The sequence below is a fragment of the Eublepharis macularius genome, chromosome 4 (assembly GCF_028583425.1).
Source record: "Eublepharis macularius isolate TG4126 chromosome 4, MPM_Emac_v1.0, whole genome shotgun sequence".
NCBI classification, from domain to species: Eukaryota; Metazoa; Chordata; class Lepidosauria; order Squamata; family Eublepharidae; genus Eublepharis; species Eublepharis macularius.
In genome coordinates this window covers 100,987,874-101,001,985 of record NC_072793.1, presented here as the reverse complement: position 1 = coordinate 101,001,985, position 14,112 = coordinate 100,987,874, and the positions used below count along the sequence as shown (strand labels likewise).

General features: G+C 42.9%; 1 protein-coding gene across 1 annotated transcript in view; it reads right to left on the bottom strand.

The window, feature by feature from the left end:
* The window catches only part of GRM2 (glutamate metabotropic receptor 2), a 67,532-nt gene extending 53,748 nt beyond the window's left edge, over positions 1-13,784 (bottom strand). Inside the window, exon 1 of the mRNA XM_054976951.1 lies at positions 13,296-13,784. Coding sequence (XP_054832926.1) covers positions 13,296-13,766 — 471 coding nt within the window. The 5' untranslated portion in view covers positions 13,767-13,784. The remainder of the gene's footprint in view (positions 1-13,295) is intronic.
* Between the last annotated feature and the right edge of the window lie 328 nt (positions 13,785-14,112).

Here is a 14,112-nt window from a genome sequence, read left to right as displayed (position 1 = left end):
CACCCAAAGCAGAGCCTCTAAAGATGACCAGAGTGGTCAGGTAGATTCATATGGGAGTAGGTAGTCCTTCAGGTATAGGGGCCCCAAACCATATAGGGCTCCAAAGGTCAATACAAACACTGGAATAGAGCCATAAAGCAAATTGAGAGCCAGTGTAAATGGATCAAGACTGGAGTGATAGGTGCCTATGATCCACTCCAGTCAACATTCTGGTTGCAGTATTCTGAATCAATTGCACCTTCCAGACAGTCTTCAAGAACAGCCCACTGTAGCAGCAAGATCTTGTTTGCCTAGGAAGGGCTGCAGCTGGCTCACCAGCCGAAACTCATGAAAGGCACCCCTGGCCACTATTGTGACTTGTTTATCCAACAGTAGGCCTGGGTCCAGCAACACCCCCAAGCTACAAATCTGAACATATAGGGGGAGTGCAACCCCCATCTAGAACAGTAGGCACTCCAATTCCTAGCTCAACCCTTCCCCCAACCAGTAGCACCTCCATTTTGTTGTGATTAATTTTCAATTTGTTAACCTTCATCCACCTCAAAACTACTTCCAGGCACTTGTTCACAGTTTCCATAGTCTCCCTAGGATCTGCAGGAAACATGAGACAGAGCTGAGTGTCATCTGCACATTGGTAGTAATGCCAGAGGCTAGGGAACCGAGCAGTAGCCCCCTGGCACTACATTATGAAATCTACCTTTTTGGTAAGATGGTGCCTTCTGGTCTCAATCCTGAAAGGAAGTCCAGAAGGATGCCATAATCAGATGTGTCAAATGCCACTGAGAGATTCAGGAGAATTAACAGGGTCACTCTACTCCATCCATTTTTCTGCACAGATCATCCACTAGGGTGACCAAGGCTGTTTCAGTTCCATAGTCAGGCCTGAAAACAGATTGGAAAGGATTCAAACAATCATCCTCATTCAGGAATTCCTGGAGCTGTCCAGCCACTGCTTGTTCAATCACCTTACTCAAGTATGGTACATTTGAGACTGGACGGTAGTTATTCGACTCTCCTAGGTCTAGTGTAGGTGGATGCCTGCTTCAAGGCAGGAGCAACCACCCCCTCCATCAAGGAGGCATTTACTGTTTCCCAGTCCCAGTCTGCTAGCCCCTCACCCCAGATTTAAACAGCTAGAAGGAGTAAGGGTTGTACAAGCAGGTGATAGGTCTACTTCCAAGAATCCTGTCCAGATCCTCAGACTGAACAAGCTCGTACAAATGTACAAGTCAACAAGCATCTTGAGATCATCCGATCCTGTCACTGCTAATGGGACTCTACAGAGTCAGAATATATGCAAGAGATTTTATCTGCAAAGTGCTGAGCAACCTTGTCACAGCAGGCCACTGAGCAGTCCACCTCCTTCCACAGGCTAGAACCTAATAGGCCACTGACCACCCTGAAGAGTTTCACAGGTCTACCATGTGTAAATGCAGTGGTGGCAGAAGAATATTGTTTCTTCATTGAAATGTAAGGCTGAGGCCTAGTTGTTCATTTCAGATGGCAAAAGGCTAGGACTCACTTATTTTTAATGCCCTGCTTATAGCTGTTCGTTACTTCATTACCAGTTCTTTCATCTGTCAGGAAAAGTTTTGTTTGCCTTTTTTTGGTAATATCATGGTGACAATCAGTTTATTGTTTCCTTTTTTTTAGCTGAAAGTCACATTCCCCCTTTCACTTCTAGGCTTCTGTTACTATCCAATCATGGTGGCTCATGACAGAGCAGGCCTTTTCTCTTATCTTCTAGGCTTCTGTCACGATCCAATCATGGTGGCGTGGTCAGCTAGTCCGGCGCACTGTGCGGCATGCTGTCATCTATGTGTGGGCCATCCAGAGGTGGTGGGCTCGTGTTTCCTGCCAGCTCGAAGAAAAACGAAGAACAAGGGCATTGGTGACGTACATTTGGCCTCAGAAGTCTGCTGTCCTCCTGCAGTCTGTTTTTAAGATGTGGCTTAGGAAAACCCAGTACAAGAAGTATCAGAAGGCAGCCCAGATCATCCAAAACAGCTGGCGGTACTATGCCTACCTGAGAGATGCCAACAACTTTTTGAGCAGCAACCCAGCCAGTGAGGGTGTGAACTTGAACATTGAAATTATTGTTGGGTAAAGAGACTCCATGTTGAAGGTAGAAAAGGCTGTTCTCTCAGTCATACATCAGTTGGTAAAATAAAGATGTTTTATAACACCATTCCTCTTTCTCAAATGTGGCTTTCAATTAACACATGGGGGTCAAGGAAAACAGCTCAAAGTAATGAGTGAAATTTGAGTCAACTCTAAGGTTGCTCTGAGTTAGTCTGGACTTGTGCATCACAAAAGATGATTCACATTTAGCTATTTTAAAGTTGTGGGTTGACCAGATGCAGCTGAACATTTATTTCCCTCTGGATGTATGCACTGTACCCCCTCTTCCTTCAGTCCCCATGCATTGTGCTAGCAAAAGGCTTCCAGAAGGATAAAAAATTAGGATCTAGCCTTGAACTGAAACAATCACATGACTGTTAAATCTGCTAGTTTCATTCATGGACTCTGAAGACAGACATAGCACCAAGATATTAGATTATTAACAGATGTGTCATTGTTAATGGTTTGAACTAAAACACAGGTCCATACATGCACACACATATATGGAGTCCTTTAGACACTTAGCATGGAAGACACAGAAGAAAGATAATTTCTCCACATTCCCCCGAGGAGAAAAAGATCAAACTGCATCTCACCATCTTAAAATTATCCTACCCCAAACAGTTCAGCTTTGAAAGTATTCATAAAATTTGCCAGCTCCACAACAATTTGTTCTAGTTTGTCTGGCTATGTTGACTGTTTGCCACCTAAAATATAAGAACCATTCACTTTGTAAAAGTTGCTCTGCTAAGCCACCTGGAGGCTGATTCTTAATCACCCCAGATGAACAGGCAAGTGGTTATCACTTTACCATTATGATACTTTACTTCCCTTGACCAGTTCTTGGAATGTTTCTCCAGGCCAAGATGTGTGAAATTGTTTAAATGGGCCATCCACATAAAGTGTTCTTACAGAAAATTTCTTGAGCTGAAGTTGAAAAACGGTATTTCTCATTGTGTGGATGAATCATTCTCAGAAAACTTTTTAACATACAAACATTTATGGGAATCTGAACAAAAGCTAGACAGTGCAGGCAAAATCATGACCCTGAACTATGCTCCTTATGCTGCCCTGAAGGAATGCATCTTGCTTAAAAGAAAGGCAGGAGTCACTTCATTAGTTTAATTAGTTCCAGCAGGCTAAAAGAAGAGAGGAAACCACAAATGTGTGGACTTACACATCTATACAGCACATCATAGTTGCAAGCAACACTCTCCTTTTTAAACATCCTCTGAACCATTCTTGGGGGAGCTAAGAGAGAAACAGGAAGGTGTTAATCCACTGCTTTGTTTAGAAATACAGTGTCTCAGCTGGATCAGATCTGTAGCTTTCTCTGCCAACCCCAGGGGAATCGCAGGAGAGAATCAGAGACAGAGAGCAATCCAGTTTTTTCCAGCCTGGAGGGGACGCACAGCACAGGGGACAGTAACAAGTGAGAGGAGCCCAGAATTATTAATAAAATGTCTTTGTGTTGTTGCCACTGCTGAAGATCTCTGTGGAGAGAGACCTCTGATGTAGCCAATTTATCTGCTTATCTTTCTAATAAGCTGCCTAATTATCTTGCCAGTCTAGCCCCCTTTCACTTTGCATGACTCCTGGCACTGTTGTATTTACCCACTCTTTTGGCTGTTAATTTAGCTTATGATTCTGTGTTTTAAACAGCTCTCTTTTGTTTCTTATCCCTCCGAGTTGAAGTCTTGCTTGCTTCACTTTTGTCTGCCCATAAGCACCATCAAAGTAGGAAAACAAGGTGACATTTGTTTTCATCATAGCCTTTCAGATTTCACTGCTGATAACCAGGCCCATTCTTTCATTTTGTACCTTCCCTCCAGCTTCTCCTCTCTTCCCCCTTTCTCTTTCTATTTCTTGTCCCTTTCTCTATTAACGTTCTCTTTCTTTATACTTTCATCCACCCTTGGCCAATCCATTCCTTTTCCTCCATTTTTTAAAATCATCCCTCTTCTTTGTTTCCAGCCTTCATTTTTCATTTATCATAAATGTTCTCTTACCTAACCTGTGACCTCTTTAAAAAGAGGTGTGTTTTCCTGTGTTCTTCTTTAGAACTCAGTGGCATATAGTTTTTAAAAAGAAGGGGAGGGACCCTGCCCCAGTTCTTCAGTAATGGATTTCAGAATGGAAAAAATAGACCCAATAGGGAGGAACATTTGAAGGGAAGATTTTATTGGGTGGAGTCTCATGGGGGACCAAGGAAGTATGTCAGCTTGTAAGTAGCCGGCCCCAGCCTCCACCATATTTGATATAGGCCTGTGATATAAAATCATAGGGCCCCTGGATTAAATGCAGCTTGATCTGCAGCAGGGGGAATTCCAGCCAGCTGGGCAAGAGCATTGGAATGTTCATGCTAATGCAAAGTGACTGGTGGTGATTGAAAATACTGCCTCCCCAGCTATGGACGTGAGCTGTGATAAGACAGGGTCTCATTGTGTCACCCTACTTAGCACATTTTGATGCCCTCCTTCCATGATGAAATCTCCACCCTAAGACTGAGGATCAATCAACCAGCACTTATAAATTTAATTTGTCTCTGGGAACATGCATCATCATATCTAAATTCATCAGCTCCAGGGAGATTTTTTTAGCAAATTGCCCCTTTGTGATGCAGCAGGAGAGACTTTGCATTTCCTTTCACACACCACAGCAACAAGTAATCAAGGTAATCAAACTTTTGTAATTCCCAGAGGCTGACCTTTATGGTGTTTGTTCCAATGGCTGAGGGGGCTCCCCAGCCTCAGGACACGTTTTGCCCTATAAGAACCAGGGCTCTTGCCCCATTCAAAATGTGCATGCTGCACCTTCAGATCTGAGCATTGTACCCTTGGGGCCACTTTCCCTAAGTCTGTCTTCTGGCCGAGAACGTGGGATGTTTGAAGCTACTCTCTCCGTGGACTACTCTACGCTCCTGGATTTCTAGGACTCTCTCTCTCTCTCTCTCTCTGTACCAACCATTTTTAATTGTCCCTTGTGTGTATGTTGGTTTTTCCTCTTTAAATAAAAATACTCTTCGACCCTAAAAGCACCAAGTCTTGTCTGTTACCTTGGGGAAAGGACTGATGGAGCTATCCCATTGTTAACCCTCTTGCATAGCCTTCCTCCTTGCCGCTAATTCCCCCCACTTACTTGCAAGAAGGCTTATTGCCGGTAACAAGCTCTGGGTCTGCTAATCCCTTTGTTGTCACTTCTGAAGGCCAAACTACATTTGATGCTGGAGATCCATCATCAGATACACAGGCCTGTAATTTAGTTGTGAGACTTCCTGAGGCCATGGCACAGTGGAAGGGGACATATGCTGCTCCCCCTCATGCAGTTTCCTCAATTGGCAATGGTGTCACAGACACACAGCTATAAGGGGGAAGGACCAGTATGGCAAGCTGTCTTTTTCACCCCTGAGGCTTAAAGCAGCCTGGAGGGGGCATTTTCAATCTGATAAACTGCATGGGAATATTAAATTTCCTCTTCCCTAACACTATGGTCTTAACCTACTCTCCCCCAGCTGCGTTTCAGTTAAATTAGTCATGAGAGAGCATGACTGGGACAAAAACCTCTAAACATTAACATGGCTCAAGTCTGACTCTTTTAGCATCTGGGCTCTTGGACACTTGGGTGTTTATATTAGGATAACCTATTCACTAACATTCCATGTTGCACCACCTTGCCAAAGGTAATCCTTTTTAGACAAAAGAAAACCAGTTTGAACCAACTGTTTGTCATGGTAATTCAGAGTCTTAATAGCTACTTGACAGGAAGGACTGTCATTCTGGTAATTTTCTGATTGGTAACGTTAGCCTCTGACATCAGAGATGGGACTTTACATCGGAGTAGCTAAATCAGTTAATCAGTCTTGAGAGGAGGCTGTCTTAGGTCAGATTCCATTATCCATAAATACCTGGAGGAGGGTGGGAGTGGATCTGTTCTTTGTCTCTATTGAAACCGTGTGAATCTAACGATTACAGGATAGTGGGTTAAGGAATCCTTTGACATTTTAGTACTGCATGGAAATCTGCACATGCTCTGTGGAATCTACTAGAATCTAGGTAAAGTGTACTAAGTTAAACTGACTTTATTGCTTTTATTTAAAAGTCTCTGTGCTGGGATATTGTGTGCTTTCCCCTATATTTTATTTTGTTCCCCTTTTCTACTTCTTTTTTTAATCCAGCCACTGTCCTCCCACTCTTTTCTAATAAACTTTCATGTTATAAAGACTTTGGCTTTGTTTAGTTTATTTCTCTGGGATATTTCTCATAATCTCTTCCTTACAAGCCAGACTGCACCAATGGTACATATTTTTCTATATGGTATTCTTTAGGGTTTACACCCTGTTATTTCTTCATTTATCTAGTACTATGCTAGAAGGAAACCTTTTTAGCACATCAGTCCAGATGGTCTCAGGAGATACCAGACTGGTGGAAGCATTTACCAGGAGTTTCCCAGCAAGGAACAGCACCTTCCTCTCTCCTTTCCACCCCTCACAGGGAACTAATTAAGAATTTCCAGCATGTAGTTTGGACTTAAGTAGCAAGAAGTGACAAGAGTCATGTGGTACTTTGCATTTGAAAAGAAGGGGCAAAGAAGGGCAGAACCTGGAAGGGCACTTTACTGATGCTGTCTCTATCAGAGCTGAGCAATGCAATTGCAGAGCCCAACCCTGCCGTATAGCACAGCCAAGCAACTGTAACAGCATCCATGTCCTTCTGCCGTCTGGATCCCCTACTCAAGAGTACTGAGGTAGTTATACATGCTGTATAAGATGAGTGTACAAACTACCCAACAAAAAGACTAGTGAAGACTTGTTTTGAGAGTCACGTGGTTTGTCCTCAAAATATATGCTTTTCTTTCTTCTCCACCCACTTCTGGCTCTTCTTGTTCCAGTCATCAAAGGCTGGCTCCAGCAGCCTGTCTCATGTGCATTGTAGTGGCATGACATTAAGGGGAGGGGAGGGAAGAGGAGGAGTTTGACCTGGCATGTCTGTAGGAAATGAAGTGACAGATGGCCCTGGTCTCAGGTGTCTTCAGAGGGATCCTGTGGTCTTCCTGCCCAAGGAATTGGGGTCAAATCTGAGACTGAAGTAAATGTAGCTCAAGGAGACAGAGCTCACATGACACAGGATGGCAATTTTTTTTAGCTCAGCTTTGCTGAGGCAGGCCCTCCTCATGCTGCAACTCTTTTAAACGGATGGGTCTTCCTGCAAGGTTAAAGGCCTTGAATGAAGAAATATCTATCCTATCATGCTCTGCTTTGGGGAAGCAAAGCCCTGGATATGGACTTTGTCCCTTTTTGCAAATGAGACTGTTAACGACATTCTTTCTCTCAGCAATGGGCTCTGTATGTGATAATGATATATTAATTTGCATTAATTATAGCATCAATACATCCTTGGGGCTTCTCAGGAGCAGCAGCTAATTATTCTGTCATATGAATGTTCTGGGATATGGTCCCTGTGTTAGCAAGCCTTACATCCCACTAATCTTTTGTTGGGAGGGATGGACCAAAAGGCAGAGGTGGCGGTCAGAGTGGGCTATAAAAAGGACTTTCAGCTCTTATACAGGTATGTGACTCAGGCTATAATTATCATTTTCACTGCACCTCAGGAAATGTCTGTAAAGCCAAGTCAGGACATTGAGAAACACCCACAGATCCTGGGCACAAAAAAGTACTTGATTCACTCACTTCAGATGAGAATAGATCTGTACCTAACATATCCAAACTCTTATGCTGCCATCCTCAATGACTATCTGCTATATTTCCTCAAATACACCCTGCTCACCCCACGTTATTACTATCAAAGGTCTACAGTTATTGGGAAGAGAGTTTTGTACAATAGTTTGATTGGGGTGGAGGGACAGTTTAACTCCTGGATAAGTGCAGGATTGATAAGAACAATGGATTTTATAAAAGATAAAATTATTTTATCATATAGAGAAGTTATGGAGAAAGTGGAAGGAGTTCTCCTTTCAGAATTTCAGTATCTACACATTAGAAGTTTCATACATGCCATGCAGATGCATATAAACATACACTGGCCTTTAAGAGAGCTTGATTAACTTATTAAAAAGCCTGAAACACAACATACATTATTATCTAGGATATGTTGACTGCTGTTAAAGAATTGGGTGTTGATTTATAAGTTAAGATGCTGAAAAGATCTGTTGATTATTAATATTTCTGGAAAAAAATAGTATATATAGTGATATTAAGAAATGTTCATGTATCACAAATACAGGGGAAAATCTGTTGAAAATTATGTATAGGAGGTACCTTACATTAGAAAGGATTGCAAAAATATGGATTCAAAAGGCTGTTGGAAATTCAAAAATAAGCGAGGGTTTTTTATCATATGTAGAGGCTCTGTCTAGTAGCTAACAATATTTGCAAAATATATTCAAAATTTTGGAAGTCATTAAATAAGATTTTCCATGAGACCCTAAAATTACCCTTTTAGGACTATTCTCAGGGTATTGTAAGTTAGAAACTAAGGCCTTGATAAAGAATCTTTTGGTTCAAGCACAAATAGTCTTAGCTAAATGTTGGAATTGTGCCTTATAGGAGTGTGTGATTCGGATTGGGCATGCCAAATATATACCCCAAAAATACATATTTGGAATTATTCAGGTATATCCAGATATATCTGGCATATTCAGATATGTTAAGATAAACCAGTATTTAGTGGTGGAGAGTGCCCGCAAGTCAGAGTTGATTTACAGCAACCCCTGGTGAGGTTTTCACGGCAAGAGACTAACAGAGGTGGTTTGCCATTACCTGCCTCTGCAACTCTGGTCTTCGTTGGAGGTCTCCCATCCAATTACTAACCAAGGATGACCCTGCTTAGTTTCTGAGATTTGATGAGATTAGGCTCACCTGGTTTATGCAGGTCAGGGCAAACCAGTATTTACATTACTGAATTATCTGGATATATTCTCTGGTTTGGTATTGGTTCTGTTGGGCTTGCATTGGCCCTGGATTCTACCTGGCATTTTTGAGTGGCATTAGTTCTGTTGGTCTTGTAACAGTGTCTCTTGCTTCGGTCTGGTTCTGCTGGGATTCTCTGGTTTGGCATTGCTTCTGTTGGGCTTTCTAAATTCAGTTTGCATTGGGATTGGCTTTTGGTCAGGGGTAGCCCCATGTGTTTGGTTAAGGTTTCTTTGCTCTTGAACGCCTTGGAATACTCCCCCCACCCAGAAAATGAGAGTTGCTGGGGGCACCTTATTCAAAGGCCCATAGAATTTGACCCCTAGCTCCAATCTTCTTGAAATTTGGGGGGTCTTTAGTGGACAGAAAGACTAGGTTCTCTGCAATTTTGGTGGAGTTTTCTTGAACAATGGCATCTCCAGCCCCTCCCTGATAATTTCCTCCATTAGGAATAATAGGGCGAATATATTCTTGAATAAAACCAAATCTGAATACTAAATCAGACCTAAATATCAGGAACACTGAATACTTGGATCTGAATAATACCAGTTTTTCCCCACCAATAAGGAAAACAAAAAGAGGAGAAAAACAACAACCCTGCAAACCAAGGGTAACCAAGGAGTTCAGAACAGAAAAAAATAAAATTGTAGAAAATAACTAAAAATGTGGATTCAAAATACCTGTATAAAGTTTCATAAGAATTACATAAATTATATTTAAAACATCTTATGGTTCTACATATACATACTAAAACCTTGTATATAAATAAAATAAAATCACAAATATACAGGTATAATATTATATATTGCTGTATGTACAGAACTGGGATGGGAGGCGGGGGGTGGGGTGTGAGTTAGTTGGTTCCTTAGTTGGCTGTTTCAGGCTTGGGAACACACTCTGAGCAGCAGAAAGTTACACCATGAAAATTGATGATGTAGCCCATAGGCATCCATTGTGTAGGAAAAGTAGATTCCCTCCCATGCCTGGCCCCACCCAAAGAGCCCAGAGGGACATAGAATGCTGACTAGAGCCATGACCAATCTGCTCACATCTCTGTGGGGGCTGAGCCCCCTCCCCAGCATCCAACCACAGACTCTCCATCGTACATAAACTCTGGCCAGGCACCCATTAACTCAGGTAAGCGTAGGCACAGTATGAAGCTCTGCCTGAGACCCTTCTGCCAGGGGGGACTTAGAGTGCAAGGCATGAGAGAGGGCACACAGTGGCAGGGCAGGAGCGCACAGGGGGCACTTTGCAAAATTCGGGGAGTACTTTGCACTCACACAGGGGAGGAGAGCTAAGTTCAGAATGTCTAACAACCCTTGTTCAAGTTCCCTTTCAGGTTACCTATCTCCAGAGTCTTGGCTCGGGGCAAACACACAATGACAGGTAAGGAGCTCTGGAGCCAGCTGCCCAGTTCACTCATTCACACCCTCTCCCTGCTCTGCTCACACACAGGCTGGCACCTCTCTCTAAACACAGGGCTCTGTGGTTGAGGCTGGCTGGTGGGGTGGGGGGGGCAGCCCCTGCCCTTGAGGCACCATGGCCCCTGCCAAAGAGGCAGTTGATCATGGAGCCACACTTAACAGAGCTGCCTTGGATGATGTGGTGGGGATGCAAGCAGTCCATGTCGGGGCTGAATGCAGACATCCTTGGTGTACTACCCACTCATGCAGAGGACAGAGCATGGCTGTGGGTTTCTTTGGTCTCAGGGGCCACCATTCCACTCTGGGGGCCATCATTTCAACACTCAAACATGACTCTTGAGGTCCACCCTGCATTTTCCTTGCATCTTTTTGATGTAGTAATTATTTTCAATGGACCCACTGCAAGTCGATGGGCATTTATGCTTTCCATCATATCCAATGGGCCTTCAGGTCTCTCCTGTTGTTTCCAATGGGCATTCTCATCAATTTTCTCAGAACCCACTCCCACTTATCTCCAATGAGCTGCTTCTCTGAGACTCGGGGAGGAGGCTGATCCTGGATGCCAGGGGCTGTGGGTGCGACCTTTGCTGAGTCCCACTGCCTTTCTGGTCTTATTTTTCCAGAAGGGGGTGCATGTTTCTCAGAGTGATGGTGGAGATGTGTGTGCAAACAAGCGGTGCTTCAGCTGTCAGCCTGGACATTGTCAAAAATGGGAGTTGGGCAAGTGCCCTGTCTGCACCTTTAGTGTAATTCCCCCTCCACATGGCAGGGCTCCTTTTGAGGCAGGTGCCTCTGTCGGGGTGTGGTGAGCCCAATCGCAGGAATCTTTCTGCCATGTCCACCTGCTCTCTGCAGGGTGGGGGAGTAACATTGGCAGCTGGCGATGTCAAACATGACCCAGCCCGCAGAATGGCTTTGCCGTTCCCTGCCACTCACAGCACTGTCAACTGCAGCCACCCTACCATTGGTGGATTCTGTCGGACAACTGGGGAGTGTTCTCTCCTGGCTTGCCTGGCTGAGTTTGCCTTGCCAGTGGTGCACTCCTGCAAAAGTCCTTTGAGAGGGAACAAGGGGCACCACGGCTCCATGGGCACCCTTACTACAACAGGGAGGTGAGGCTTAGGATTGCATTGCCCATTCCTTTGCCCATAAATCTTATGTAGCCAGGTCAAAAATATAAAATTCAAGATGGGATGCTGGATACCGACCAAAGATGAAACAGAAATGAACATTTTATATTCTTGACCTGGCTATATAAAATTTATGGACAGAGGAATTACAACTTCTAATTTGGCACATTGCCCTGACTTTATTTTATGCTGTTCTGGGGCAGAATTCTAAGAAATTCACTCCATGTTATTTTCAGTTTTATCTCAGCATTCATTGCATACTAGGTCATGTATGTTTCATTTATTTATTTTATTGATGTGGTGCTACCTGTGATATTTTTATACCACTGAGAAAAGCATTTGGGCCGAAACGAGTCTGGTTTTATTGATTCTGTACATATGGCTATATGTTGCACTATTATACCTGTATGTTAGTGATTTTGTTTTATTTATATACAAGATTTATTATGTATATGTAGAACCATACAATGTTCTTAATATAATTTATGTATTTCTTATTAAACTTTATACTGGTATTTTTAATTCATATGTTTAGTTGTTTTCCACAGTTTTATTTTTTTTCAGTTGTTCCATCACATTCTCAGTGCCATATTTCCTCATACTAAAGTTTGGATAAGTAAAATAAGATTTAATATGATTATGTAAAAAATTACAGCAATTGAACAGATGTGGAACAGGAAAAATATGGCACAAGAGAAGTTAATTAAGACCTGACGGCCTTTTGTTATTTATTGGAATACATTTAAACCCAAAGAGAATGCTAGAGAAGAAAGTTTAGCGCTTTTTTGATATGAATTTTGTACATAGTTTAATAAATAGAAAGAGGGTTGGTAGTTGTTATACTGTGGTATACTGATATTGTTATATATTCAGTTGTACTATAATGTGTTAAGTTTTATTTAATTTACAAATTAAAAAAAGAAGAAAAAGTGTTCACTTGTCCACAGTTCCTTCCTGTGTGTATGTTTCAGGTATAACCCACATTGTTTCACCCTTCTTCATTTTGCCATAAATCTCTTTTGTTTAGTAGTCTGGGAAATCCTGAAATACTTTGAAATTTATTGGACTTAAATTCCCATGCTAATACAACGTAGTGTTGAGATGACTTAGGCAGTTGGGAGGCAGTTGGGGTTTACAGAACAAAATTCCAAAATTAGCAATATGCTAGAGATGAAAAATCGGAAATAGGGGGCTCCATTACGTATTACAGAAGCTGTGATGCATTGAAATAAGCAACAATCCTTCCAAATAGCACTTAAGAAATTCTCAGACCATCCCTGTAAGTATGCCACAATTTTATCTCCATAATATAGATTGGGCTGGTGACTGAGAGAGAGTTATTAGCTTGCCTAATGCCACCTAGTAAGTTCACAACAGAACAGTACGATCACTATGACAACTCATTCACAGCTGCAATAGCTAAACATTGTTCTTTGAGATCCTATTCTCCAGCAAAGTTTGCTCCAAAATGTGATTGGAAGGCAGATGATATGGTAACCTTGGTAAAGCTAGTATGGCTGGGCCTGGTCAGTGCCTGGACTGGAGACCTCCAAGAAACCCTATGTATGACGCAGTAACATTAATGATGGAAGAAAGGTGGGAAATAAATGTTATATTATAAGACCCTGACCATCATGCCTTCTGATTTTAAGTACTACACTCTGCTTCTCCACTAGATCTTGTTCACAATACCTGGATGGAAACGTCACTGTAAGAGCCCCCAATAACACCTGTGATGGCCGTGGGTACGTCATCATGGATGGCATAGGATCCGTCAGGACAGATGTGCTCAGAGCCGTCAACTCTGGTGAGGGAGGCACGAACAAAATCTAGTGACTGTTCTAGGGCATATGTGTCCTTGGAACAGGTATCTAGGATGTGGGCCCCCAGTGTGATGCCTGGAAGAATACGTTGGTCTTTGTTGATTTCATCTAGGGCAAAAAGCATAGCTTCGAGGCGTTGAATGCCACGATGTTCATTGATCTTGCCACACTCCTCCATGGGGCTACCTTTCTCATGAACGGGAAAGAGGCCCCCAATAACCAGGTCACCTTCCAAGCTGATCTCCTTCTTGGCTGCCACATTGTAGTTGGGATTCTGGCTATTAGTGTGACATGCTACAGGGTAGACCAGCAAAATCCATATGGTGGCAGAGAATGTCATTGTGTTGCCTGATGGGGGCAACAAAAGGTTCTCTGAACCACCAGGTCACCTTGGTCAGAGGAAAGGTCTCTGTTGGTCTACCATTTGCTGTGGGCAGTTGAGCCAGAGAGACAGTTCTAGTTGGCACCTCGTGGAAAGATCACCTTAGGCTCAATAGCTGCCTGAGGAATGTTCATCTTCAGGTGTGTCCCAGTGAAAGCAATCATTGATAGTAAGAGTGGCTGCACATTTACCAGCCCCTTTGGAGAAGGAAACTCCCAGCACCTGTGGGAAGGGAGAGAGAGAGTGAATTAGTTACAGTACAAATGGCCTGGAATCAAAGAAGTCTTTGTTGCTCTGGATTAGT